The 14,010-nt window shown below is 44.9% G+C and overlaps 1 protein-coding gene across 3 annotated transcripts in view; it reads right to left on the reverse strand.

Moving 5' to 3' along the window:
* The window catches only part of LOC133485880 (heat shock 70 kDa protein 12A-like), a 33,465-nt gene extending 19,681 nt beyond the window's left edge, over positions 1-13,784 (reverse strand). For all 3 annotated transcript variants that reach the window (XM_061790238.1, XM_061790237.1, XM_061790235.1), the window contains exon 1: positions 13,550-13,784. In XM_061790238.1, coding sequence (XP_061646222.1) covers positions 13,550-13,580 — 31 coding nt within the window. In that variant the 5' untranslated portion in view covers positions 13,581-13,784. The remainder of the gene's footprint in view (positions 1-13,549) is intronic.
* Between the last annotated feature and the right edge of the window lie 226 nt (positions 13,785-14,010).

The following is a 14,010-nucleotide window of genomic DNA, read 5'->3' on the forward strand; positions in this document are numbered from 1 at the left end:
AGCACACACCGCAGCCCGGATTTAGAGTCGCTGTTTTTGAACTGTAAGCCATTCTACTCGCCTCGTGAGTTCACATCTCTCATTCTCGCCAGTGTTTCCATTCCGCCTCAAGCTAACACGAATGCCGCACTGCTAACCCTCGCTGAACAAGTAAATGAAATTGAAAAAAAACACCCAGACTCACCCCTCATTATTCTCGTGGACTTTAACAAACCTAAATTCAACCACCAACTCCCTAAATACAAGCAGCGACTGTCCTACCAGGGAAAATAACATTTTAGACCATTGCTATACTATGCTAAATAACACATACCGTGCCATACCTCGCGCAGCTCTGGACTTGTTTGATCACTGCTTAATTCACTTAATACCAACATACAGGCAAGAACTTGAATGTGCGAAGCCTACAGTGAAAACAGTGAAAAAGTGGACCAACGATAGAACTTCAAAGCTGTGTAGACTCCACAGACTGGAGTGTCTTTGAAAATTCAGCTGGCAGCCTGGATGAATATACGGACACTGAAACATCCTATATTAGTTTCTGTGAAGAGGTGTGTATACCAACAAAGTCATTTTGCACGTTCAATAACAACAAACCGTGGTTCACTGCCAAACTTAAGCTACTTCGCCAGGCTAAAGAGGACACATATCAAAGTGGGGATAGGGCCCAGTATAATCGCATTAGAAACCAGCTGACTAAAGAAATTAACATTGCAAAGAGAAACTATGCAATAAAGTTGGAAAAAATATGCAGAAAAGCGAGAAAAACGACTCTAAATCAGTATGGCATGCATTACAATCGCTAACCAATTACAAGCGACCAACCCCCCAAGCTGAGAACAATAAAAGACTACCCAACGACTTGAACACCTTCTACTGCAGATTTGAAAAGGACAATTTCACCACAGTCATCGGCATCATCAAAGATGGTGACGAGTCCGCGTATCAACAGGAAGTGGAGCGGCTGGAGCTGTGGTGCGGCCGACACAACCTGGAGCCGAACACGCTCAAGACTGCAGAGATGATCGTGGATTTTAGGAGGCATCCTTCGCCACAGCTGCCCCTCACGCTGTCCAACTGCCTTGTGTCAACAGTCGAGACCTTCAAGTTCCTGGGGATTACAATCTCTCAGGACCTGAAGTGGAAGTTCTACATCAACTCCATCCTCAAAAAGCAGAGGATGTACTTCCTGCGGCTTCTGAGGAACCACAGCCTGCCACAGGAGCTGTTCTACTTAGTCATCAAATCAGTCCTCTGTTCTTCCATCACAGTCTGCTTTGGTGCTGCTACAAAAAAGGACAAACTCCGACTGCAACGGACAATCAAAATGGTTGAAAAGATTGTCGGTACCCCCCTACCCACCCTTGAGGACTTGCACGCTACCAGAACTAAGACAAGAGCCTGAAAATCCTCCTGGACCCTCCACATCCTAGTGACCACCTCTTCCATCTCCTTCCCTCAGGTAGGCGCTACCGAACAATGCAAACTAAAACAAGCAGACATTCCAACAGCTTCTTCCCTCTTGCCATGAACTTCGTAAACAGCGAACCTATAATTCCATTGCAACATGCTGCCAATTTTTTGTCTTGAGTTAGTTGTCACGTTTCTGTCAGGCCAATTATACATTACTCGTGCACTCACTGTAGTAGTTTCGCCATGCTGCACTATTTGCACATCTGTTGTTGACCAATACTGGCCACTCATGTGTTTGAGTAGCATCTGCAACATTTATACAATCGACATTGTCCCTGATTATCGCATTACTAGTCACTTTAAACTGCATACATTTCTTGAAGTCTCTGCGCCCTTTGCACAATGGTCATTGCACCGGACTATAGTTCTATTAGTCATTACAAACTGCTGTAATTGCTAGAGGACCTTTTTGTTAAATTGTCAAAAAAATTAAAAATACCAGCATTACCACATTACTGGTAACCTTTTATTGTTCAGTGTTTTTTTTATGTCTTTATGTCTCAAAGGTATTCTCTTTCAACTGACTGTCTGTTGTCGTAATAGAGCGGCTCCAACTAGCGGAGATAAATTCCTTGTGTGTTTTTGACATACTTGGAAAATAAAGATGATTCTGATTGCGCCTTACTTAAAGGGGGTGCATGAATTAAGCCGCTTTGATCAGAATCAGAATCATCTTTATTTGCCAAGTATGTCCAAAACACACAAGGAATTTGTCTCCGGTAGTTGGAGCCGCTCTAGTACAACAGACAGTCAATTTACAGAACACTTTGGAGACATAAAGACACTGACAAAAAACAATTGTGCAAAAAGATGCAGAGTCCTCTAGCACTTAGAGCAGTTCGAATGACTAATATCGCAATAGTCCGGTGCAATGACCATTGTGCAAAGGGCGCTGAGACTTCAGGGAGTGTATGCGGTTTAAAGTGACGAGTAGTGCGATAATCTGGGACAATGGCTGTGCAAATGTTACGGATACTCCTCAATCAGTGTGCAAATGGAGCAGATGCTACTCTGGCATGAGTGGCCAGTATATGCAAATAGTGCAGCATGGCGAGACAACTACAGCGAGTGCACGAGTAATACATAATTGGCCCCACAGAAATGTGACAACGAACTCAAGTCAAAAAATTGCCAGCTTGTTGTAATGGAATTATAGGTTAGCTGTTTAAGAAGTTGATTGCAAGAGGGAAGAAGCTGTTGGAATGTCTACTAGTTCTAGTTTGCATTGATCGGTAGCGCCTACCTGAGGGAAGGAGCTGGAAGAGCTGGTGACCGGGGTGGGGAGGGTCCGAGAGGATTTTGCACGCCCTTGTCTTAGTTCTGGCAGCGTGCAAGTCCTCAAGGGTGGGTAGGGGGGTACCGACAATCCTTTCAGCAGTTTTGATTGTCCGTTGCAGTTTTTCCTTTTTTGTAGCAGCACCAAACCAGACTGTGATGGAAGAACACAGGACTGATTCGATGACCAATGTGTAGAACTGCCTCAGCAGCTCCAGTGGCAGGCCGTGCTTTCTCAGAAGCCGCAGGAAGTACATCCTCTGCTGGGCCTTTTTGAGGACGGAGTTGATGTTGGTCGCCCACTTCAGGTCCTGGGAGATTGTAATTCCCAGGAACTTGAAGGTCTCTACGGTTGACACAAGGCAGCTGGACAACGTGAGAGGCAGCTGTGGCAAAGGATGACTCCTGAAGTCCACGATCATCTCTACAGTCTTGAGCGTGTTCAGCTCCAGGTTGTGTCGGCCGCACCACAGCTCCAGCCGCTCCGCTTCCTGTCGATATGCAGACTCGTCGTCCTTGATGAGGCCGATGACAGTGGTGTCATCTGCAAACTTCAGGAGTTTGACAGTCGGGTTCACTGAGGTGCAGTCGTTCGTGTAGAGAGAGAAGAGCAGCGGAGAGAGGACACAACCTTGGGGCGCCCCAGTGCTGATGCTGCGTGTGGATGAGGTGGCCTCCCCCAGCCTGACCTCCTGTGTCCTGCCCGTCAGAAAGCTGTAAATCCACTGGCAGATAGCAGGTGAGACGCTGAGCTGGAGAAGCTTGGATGAAAGGAGTTCAGTGATGATGGTGTTGAACGCTGAGCTGAAGTCCACGAACAGGATCCTCGCGTATGTCCCTGCACTGTCGAGGTGTTCTAGGATGAAGTGCAGTCCCATGTTGACTGCATCATCCGCAGATCTGTTCGCTTGGTAGGCAAACTGCAGGGGGTCCAGCAGGGGACCTGTGACACTCTTGAGGTGGTCCAGCACGAGACATTCGATTGGCGGTAAATAAAGTCGGCAGTGTTTATGCCCACCGGCACAAACAGTCCTTTTTGTTAAATACACCGGCTGTGCGCGTCCGCGTGATTACGACAACCCGTTGTAACTCGCCCCCTCACAGACTTATGCCACGCGCCGGGCCAGATTTGCGCTAATCAGGAAAATAGATCCCTGAGTCCTACGAATGTACTTAGAACCTGTTCTATGCAGTCTTTGATAAAGGAGGCCCCTAGACTTTTCATTGTAACTACTTTAGACCCAAACCAGGCTACTTCCTGTTTGGTAGCGTCACAACCAGTGTCAAATATGGACATGATTGCACTGGGCCGCAGTCGTCCTTGCATCGTTCTGCACCCTGCCCTGCAGTGAACACCACGAAAAAGGGCTTTCCTGCGATTTCTATTGTGTCGATTGCTAATAATGAAATAATTATAGGAACATGTCAATTAAAATTAAAGTCAAATTAAAATGGTTTTGAATTAACCTCACAGCGCACAGAAACAAAGATGTACACATACTAGATTGTGGAGTGCACATGACAGTCTTGTTTGGTCTTGATAAATAACTTAACCATTTGGAGACCTTTGACTAAAACACTTGACAAAGATTATCTTCAGTCTGTCAAGAAATGGCAGCACAATAACTTGACTGCTTTGTATGTTGTTCTTTTCTATTTTGCTTTTCAATTGAGCTTTGTAATTGATCATTCTTTTCATGAGAAAGGAAAGACCAGCGTTGTCCATTATAGCTCATGGATTTTTACACACTGCCTGTTCATTGTGCAAATAGTTTGATTCAAAAGTTGACCTTGGTTTGATCCAAGTCAATAACTGAATCTACAAATCAGCGAGTTTGATTTTGGACAACAGCAGCTTGTTTCTGAAAACAGCGCTAGCTAAAACTGTGATAGAATTGAGAAAAGCAAAGCTCCCATTGTCACTGTCCCAAGAACAGGAGACTCATTGAATTGAGTAAATGTAGCAAAATAAGGTGACGCACACACAATGCCTTCAAAGAACCATTTTACCTGAATTAAAATGAGTTTGGACAGAGAATGTGCTGTTTCTTTTGCCATCTGATGTCCCATTTATTCATGCCATGCAGAAAAAGAGGCAATCCCCCAACACCCTCCCTTTCATAGCCTCACTCTGACAAACTTGGCCATGAGCCCAGACACACAGAGCAGGGAAAGAGCCTAACAACAACTGCAGCCATGACACACTGTTACTTCACAAACCATTCACAGGCCCTCAAAATACCCTGTAAAAGGATTTTTTGGGTGTGTGCAACATACCCAACTTCCTTCTCACATCAAATACTCCGAATTGAAGCAAAGCTAACCCCATTATAAATGTATTTTAAATATCTTTCACACTAAAATGGGATGGGAAGCAAAAAAAAATCACTGCCATGATTCTTCTCAGAGAAATAAACTACAGTGTCATGATCAGTTATTTCTCCCTTCCCTCTAACAGTTTAATTAAAGATGATTGCAGATCTGAGGAACTGGATTCACGAATTGCTTCAACTGTCCATATTAAATATGGCAGTATCAAATTATTCTGGGATTCTGAAATCAGAGTCAAGACATCAAAATCATTGGGAACAGGTGAGTGCCATGATTGGGTATAAAAGGAGCTTCCCTGAATTGCTCATCCATTCACCAGCAAAGATGGGGCGAGGTTCACCTCTTTGTGAACAAGTGCGTGAGAAAATAGTCGAACAGTTTAAGGACAATGTTCCTCAACGTACAATTGCAAGGAATTTAGGGATTTCATCATTTACGGTCCATAATATCATCAAAAAGTTCAGAGAATCTGGAGAAATCTCTGCATGTACGCGGCAAGGTCGAAAACCAACATTGAATGCCCGTGGCCTTCGATCCCTCAGGCGGCACTGCATCAAAAACCGAAAAAAATCAATGTGTAAAGGGTATCACCACATGGGCTCAGGAACACTTCAGAAAACCAATTTCATTAAATACAGTTCGCCCCCGCTTATTTCAGCAAGACAATGCCAAACCACATTCTGCATGTGTTACAAAGGCATGGCTTCATTGTAAAAGAGTGTGGGTACTAGACTGGCCTGCCTGCAGTCCAGACCTGTCTCCCATTGAAAATGTGTGGCGCATTATGAAGCGTAAAATCCGACAACGGAGACCCCGAACTGTTGAACAGCTGAAGCTGCACATCGAGCAAGAATGGGAAAGAATTCCACCTACAAAGTAGTCCTCAGTTCCCAAAGGTTTATTGAATGTTGTTAAAAGAAAAGGTGGTGTAACACAGTGGTAAACATGACCCTGTCCCAGCTTTTTGGGAACATGTTGCAGCCATAAAATTCTAAGTTAATGATTATTTGCTAAAAACAATAACGTTTATCAGTATGAACATTAAATATCTTGTCTTTGTAGTGTATTCAATTAAATATAGGTTGAACATGATTTGCAAATCATTGTATTCTGTTTTTATTTATGTTTAACACAACGTCCCAACTTCATTGGAATTGGGGTTTTATATATATATATATATATATATATGGCCTATTTTTAGTTTAAAACGGCGAATTTCGCCAAAAGGCAACTGTTTTGCATGTATGTAAAATCTATCAATAATCAAACAGTAATCCAGCCCCTGGTCAGTGCAAGTGAATATCAGCTGGTTCAGTCCTAACTGATGCCCTACAAAAAGGTCCCATTGCCAAGGTGTGAGTCAAGACACATCTCATGATGGGTAAGAACAGAGAGCTGTCTCAGGACCATCACAAACTATCCATCCATCCATTTTCCGTGCCGCTTTATCCTCACACGTGTCGAGGGCGTGCTGGAGCCCAGCTATCTTCGGGCGAAAGGCAGGGTACACCCTGAACCGGTCGCCAGCCAATCGCAGGGCACATATAAACAAACAACCCTTCGCACTTACATTCAGAGTCTTCAATCAACCTACCACGCATGTTTTTGGGATGTGGAAGGAAACCGGAGTGCCCGGAGAAAACCCACGCAGGCACAGGGAGAACATGCAAACTCCACACAGACGGGGCCGGGATTTGAACCCCGGTCCTCAGAACTGTGAGGCAGATGTGCTAACCAGTCGTTCACCGTGCCGTGAACGTTCCAGTGAGCACGGTTGGGGTCATAATACATAAGTGGAAAGCCAATCATACCATCATAAATTTGCCGCGCTCTGGTGCGCCTCGCAAGATTTCTGACAGAGGAGTGTAAAGAATAATTAGAAGAGTTGTCCAAGAGCCAGCAAATGGTAATGGTAAACTTCACATTATTTAAGGAAGGATGAATGGGAAAATGAACCAAGACATTCTTCACAAAAATCTGCTACCATCTACATAGATTTTTTTTTTAAATAAACGAGGGTGAACATTTCAGCAGGATAATAATCCAAAACATACTGCCAAGGAAACTCTCAATTGGTTTCAAAGAAAAAAAATAAAGCTGCTCGAATGGCCCAGCCAATCACCTGACTTGAATCCAAACAAAAATCTATGGAAAGAACTGAAACTCAAGGTCCATAAAAGGAGCCCATGGAACCGTCAAGATTTGAAGACTGTTTGTGTGGAGCAATGGGCCAAAATCACACCAGAGCAATGCATGCAATGAGTTTCTCCATATGGGAGGTGTCTTGCAGCTCTCATTGCAAACAAAGGCTTTAGTACAAAGTATTAAATAAATACCAGTTCTACTTATTTGTTCTACTTTATTTGTATGTATGGATTACTTGGGTTGTTCCCAACATCTGGTGAAATTTTCAGGTCAATAGCACCTTTGGAAATACAACCCCAATTCCAATGAACTTGGGACGTTGTGTTAAACAAATAAAAACACAATACAATGATTTGCAAATCATGTTTAACCTATATTTAATTGAATACACTACAAAGACAAGATATTTAATGTTCAAACTGATAAAAAATTATTGTTTTTAGCAAATAATAATTAACTTAAACCTTTATGGCTGCAACATGTTACAAAAAAGCTGGGACACATCACGTTTTCTTTTGACAATATTCAATAAACGTTACGTACTCTTTTACTACGAAGCCACGCTGTTGTAACACGTGCAGAATGTGGTTTGGCATTGTCTTGCTGAAATAAGCAGGGGCGTCCATGAAAAAGATGTTGCTTGGATGGCAGTTTATGTTTCTCCAAAACCTGTATGTACCTTTCAGCATGAATGGTGCCTTCACAGATGTGTAAGTTATCCATGCCATTGGCATTAACACAGCCCCATACCATCACAGATGCTGGCTTTTGAACTTTGCGTCCATAACAGTCCGGATGGTTCTTTTCCTCTTTGGCCCGGAGGACACGACGTCCACAATTTCCAAAAACAATTTGAAATGTGGACTCGTCGGACCACAGAACACTTTTCCACTTTGCATCGGTCCATCTTAGATGAGCTCGGGCCCAGAGAAGCCGGCGGCGTTTCTGGGTGTTGTTGATAAATGGCTTTTGCTTTGCATAGCCGAACTGTGTGTATTAAGTGGTATTCCCTTTTGCATTCGGGTGGATTTTTATTCTTTTCCAACTCCCCGATTTCCGGAGTGGTCTGCGTACTCTGAGGTTAAAAGTCCCGTCCCAGTGGCTAATGCTAACGCTAATGTGTGCTAACGCTTGGAGCACACCTCTAAGAACAACTAGTAGCATATTGTTCCAAATGATGTTTCACACATCTTGTTTCTCCACAGCAGCTGGGCAGTTTGCCATTTGCTCCACACTGTAAATCACCTAACAAAAATATAATTATGTTTTGGGGGCGACACTAGCTAAGTCCATAAACACCTTTTGGGAATGGACTAGGATTGATGAACTGTCAATGAAAATAAATCTCTTCATGAGTAGTGACAAGGTGCCATTGTGTAAGAAACATTCAAAATACGTTTGATTTGTGGCTAGTGCGCAAGAGTAATACTTCTAACTTGCGAACTGAAATGCCACCAACCCAAAGACTCGGGTATTGGCTCTTGTTCCATATCAAAGGTCGGACTTCCGAGGCAATTATACCAATAGCAATACATTAAATTCTTGACTGTTTTCAAAACTATAGCCACTTTCAACCTAAATTGGCATATCGTAGGCATAACAGTAGCCAGGATTGATTTGCCTGACCCTTTCAAGCAGAACTCACCGAAACGGGATATTGCCATGTCCAAAGTAGGTGTTCACACAGCCATTTTGGGTTCCCAGGTTAAGAAGATTGGATGAGTGACCATGTCAGTCAATTCCTTTCAACACAAGCAGCTGTGGTCAGTAACTCTCTGGTGTTAAACTTCACACTCTCCTTACACACCAGCAACCTTCTACCTCTGTTGCACATATGACACTACCTTGAAAGGTGAAAAACCTGCCTGTCAACTTCAACCACTGCCCCATCAGTACCTTATACATAGAACAAGGTGGAAAAAAGATGGCTTCGATGGCCAATGTGTAAGGGCTATTAATATTGAAAAGGCAACCCCTCCACAAAATAACAAATCATTTGTCTGCGATGTCATTACACATGATGGTGCAACATCCTGTATCAAGTTATGGCAGATTAGTTTGGCTGTTGGGGAATCAAAGCCCAAAAGTAAAGCGAGGGGGGGGGGGGGGGGGGCTACATGGGTGTGGAGAACGCTGCTGCGGGCTGGCGAGCAATGCTGCATTCAGATCACATCGGAATAGTCACAAAATGGAACACACCTTTTTCCTGCACAGTACACACTGTTTCAACTTTTGCTACGGCACCCTCCTCTATAACTGCAAGGTAGTAGTAACATCTGTTCCATTCTAACTTTGTTAAGCCGCAAGGTACTCGTTCGCATTCTTCGACCCAATGTAAAATTTCACACCGGCCTGAAAATCAGCTGTCATCATTGCAGGTCACAGGCACAGGCCCAATAGCATTCAGGATGCATAGCAGAGGTGTGTTGTCAAGATGTAGGATGTCATCAGGCTAGCAATACACTTTATACCCAGAACTGTTGGGAGTCATATGAAGATGATGTACCTTGTACCAGGTAAGAAGAAACTGGATGGAGTGAGTCTTTGAATTTGTGTCCATTCACCAAAAGTACATTTGTGAGATAAATCAGTCTTTGATGGGGTTGAGATCAAGGTTTTTACACGATTCCACACCAAACTGATCCAAACGTGCCTTTAAACGGGGCGTATTCGGGAAAATTGACTCGGGTCGCACCGAGCCGCCCGACAAGAGAAAAGGCAAAAATAGTCAACTAAAGCTAACAATCGCGGCTACATACATCTTCCCAAATTCTATTACAAGAGGCATGAGTGATGCAAGGAAAAAAAACAAAACAAAACAATGAGCAGACTAGGCTGCCTCATGGGCGAGAATTATCCCGCACACAAACTTACCCTTCATCTTACTTATCTTATTGAGCAAAATAGAATTATACGTGTGAATTTCTGGGGCTCGTTTTCATCACGCTGTTTTGCAGAAGTGACCGGGGAAGTCAATATTTCACATACAAATCATGTCATGGTTTCTTCAAAAAAAAACAAAAAAAAAACAGTGCAACATAAATCCACCATAAATATGACAGTTAAATAAGTTACACATTCAACGAACTACTGGTAACACAAAACACACAGAAATGACTTAACGTATTAACGTAATAAGGATGTTAATTCTTGCATTTATTCCACACTCCATGGCGCATTGCATTCTGGGTAGCGTGTGGCTCGACGTCGTTGATGCTTCCCCAAGCAGCCGCAGACACAAACAGTATTCATTCCCGGCTTGCTAATCTGAGCCACTCAGTGTCTAAATGATGCTAGATGATGAGATGTTCTCAAAGCAGGGTTCTACGCTAACCTTTGCACTAGTAGCACATGATTTGGTCGCACCATTTTTATTTTATTTTTTTAAACCTGTCCTGTTCCGCTGCCTGGCCTTGCAGAATGGTGGATCTGTATGCCTTTTGTCCTGGAACAGTTTTGCTGTGCAACAAATGTAGCCGGACAGAAAAGGGTTTTAGGGGACAGACGGAGTCCTACTGTCCGGACGATGGCGTCGCTGGCTGATTCCATCCAGTGCAAGGTCATCAGAGTAAGGTCATGACAAAAAATGGAGCGAGTTATATTGCGCAACACGGGTTCAGTCAGGGCGGCACCGTGGCTGACTGGTTAGAGCGTCAGCCTCACAGTTCTGAGGACCCGGGTTCAATCCCCGTCCCCGCCTGTGTGGAGTTTGCATGTTCTCCCCGTGCCTGTGTGGGTTTTCTCCGGGTACTCCGGTTTCCTCCCACATCCCAAAAACATGCATGAATTGGAGACTAAATTGCCCGTGACTCTAAATTGCATGACTGTGAGTGCGAATGGTGGTTTGTTTGTATTTGCCCTGCGATTGGCTGGCAACCAGTTCAGGGTGTACCCGCCTCCTGCCCGATGACAGCTGGGATAGGCTCCAGCACGCCCGCGACCCAGTGAGGAGAAGCGGCTCAGAAAATGGATGGATGGATGGATGGGTTCGGTCAGCTTTACGAGGTGCACCAACATATATTGTACATATGAAGAATCTTAAAATGTATTTCTAAATAAATATATATTTTGCATTTTTATAAAAGGTAGATCATTTTGACTAGAAGTTCGCATGGTGAAAAAGTGTGAGCACCCCTTTGCATTCCAACAGCTTCTTCCCTCTTGCGATCAACTTCTTAAACACCTAACCTATAATTCCATTACAACAAGCTGGCAATTTTTTTGACTTGAGTTCATTGTCACATTTCTGTGGGGCCAATTATGTATTACTCGTGCACTCACTGTAGTTGTCTCGCCAGGCTGCACTATTTGCATATACTGGCCACTCATGCCAGAGTAGCATCTGCTCCATTTGCACACTGATTGAAGAGTATCTGTAACATTTGCACAACCAACATTGTCCCAGATTATCGCACTACTCGTCACTTTAAATCGCATACACTCCATGAAGTCTCAGCGCCCCTTGCACAATGGTCATTGCACCGGTCTATTGCAATATTAGTCATTCGAACTGCTCTAAGTGCTAGAGGACTCTGCATCTTTTTGCACAATTGTTTTTTGTCAATGTCTCTGTCTCCAAAGTGTTCTGTAAATTGACTGTCTGTTGTACTAGAGCGGCTCCAACTACCGGAGACAAATTCCTTGTGTGTTTTGGACATACTTGGCAAATAAAGATGATTCTGATTCTGATTATTTCAACCTTTGCGCGACTGTTTGTGTGAGATGAAAACGACAAATTAAGATACGAACTCGTAAAAATGATTGAGACTGCGTCACAGAGCTCTCTCTCTCTCTCTCTCTTTTTTTCTCTCTCATGCAGGAGGAGATTGCAGTGGGGGGAAAAAAGGCCACTTCCAACCATTAAAAGGCACTTGCACCAATGCGACAACCTGAAAAAAAAAGGTCACATATGCGACCACTTTGGTCGCAGTGTCGAGCCCTGTTGAAGCCCTTTTTAAACAAAGTCAAGTGGTGGGAGTTTTTAATCGTTCGAAATTTTGACGTCAATATTCTCCATTTAAATGCAAACGATTCCAAATATCGGTTGTCGGCCTCCTTGACTACTACTAATAATAAGCATCGGTCCAGCACTACTTGTTGTTATTTCTGAGCCGCTCCTCCTCACGCGGGTCGCGGGTGGGCTGGAGCCGATCCCAGCTATCATCGGGCAGGATGCGGGGTACACCCTGAACTGGTCATCAGCCAATCGCAGGGCACATACAAACAAACAAATTAGGAATGGGTATTTTCACTTGTTCACACTGAAAACTGCTGGGTGAGTTTTGCAATTCAACTTTTGGGGTGACACTATTGGGGTAAGAGGTTGGATCGGTTTTACCAAACGTTGAATGAAATTATTAAGTGAATGCCCCACCCGCAACGTACGACAAAATGCGTTGATTTGATAACTTAATTGTTGGTTTAGGCCAGGGGTCGCCAACTAAGTTTGGCCTTGGGCTCCATTTTTTCCCGACAACAAAATGACATTTTTCATCAGACAAACCCTCCTTTCCCCCCATTTATATGATTATATCGTGTCCTAAAAATGTCATTTAATCAACTTAAATAAATGAATGGGTGTTATTACTGCGTTTATAGCGGCTCAACAAAGTACAACAAAGAGTTGTACCGGCAAACGATAAAACGGACGTTACTTCTGCATCGCACGTCGCACTCGGGCAGTCACGTGGACAAGTCGTCCGATCGATGAACTCCGTCGTCAAAGGGCCGCTCGGGCCCTATAATTGGCCCGCGGGCCCCTTGTTGCCCACCTCCGGTCGCGGCGGTCGGGTGTGAGTTGGATCGTTTTCCAACCCAACCGCCTGCTCCAATGCGCAATTTGGTATGCACCGCAATGTTCTTCGCGCTATTACTATTACCTTCGTTCCCAGAAGAAACAGGAACAGGCAAGCGATGATGATGGTGATGATGTTTGGACCCACGTGACATCCCAATTCTATTTTCGACCAATAGTGTTTTTTCAGGAGCTATTGTGGCCCACCCAACAAGGCCCGAGCAGGAGGAGGAGAACACTATTTTGGGGTTGGTTGGTTGGTTTCTGCAGCGGTCCTAACTGTGCTGGGGCGTGCCGTGCTGTCGCTCGGTGCAACATGGAATTGTTCCAAATTGCCTAAAATGGTCAAGTCGGATGACGGATGACGTTGCGATGTCGTCACGTCGTCTGCAACGATGCGCCGCCGCCAGTCACGCACGCGGGAACGACGCGAGGCGATGGCGAAACGTCGCAAAGGCTTTCTCGAGCTCGCCGACCGACGCGCCGACATCGCTTGCCCTGCAGCAGAGGAGCAGGACGGAGGAGGCCTACCTGTTCGAATGTTCTCTTCCTTCGTCGTCATCGAGCCTCCGAGCTTCCGCCGCGCCAAGCAATTGTCCTGTCGTGGCGGCGGGACTGGGACACGAGAGGGAGAGAAAAAACCGCGAGGAGCTTGCAACTTCCCTTCCCTTCCGCTCAGAAGGTCTTCTGGAGGGAGCGACGCGAAGGGGAGGAGGGCGTCGGGACCCCCACGTCGCCGACTGCGGCTGCTCGTGACGCCCCGCCCCGCCCCGGCCCCGGAGCGCACCACGTGCTGACCGCCGCTCGAACACTGCAGCTTTTGCGCAGGACAGGCATGCCCGCCTCAGGAGAAGATGCAAAGTTGCCTTCGGCCCGAGGAACCGTGAGCCCTCTGAAGGAGAGAAGACAGAAGAAGGCACAATATGCACGAGCTCCATCTGAAGAAGCTCGTCGGACGGACTGCATTATTATTATGATTATGATGATGATTA

This window comes from Phyllopteryx taeniolatus, chromosome 11 (assembly GCF_024500385.1).
Source record: "Phyllopteryx taeniolatus isolate TA_2022b chromosome 11, UOR_Ptae_1.2, whole genome shotgun sequence".
Classification (NCBI taxonomy): domain Eukaryota; kingdom Metazoa; phylum Chordata; class Actinopteri; order Syngnathiformes; family Syngnathidae; genus Phyllopteryx; species Phyllopteryx taeniolatus.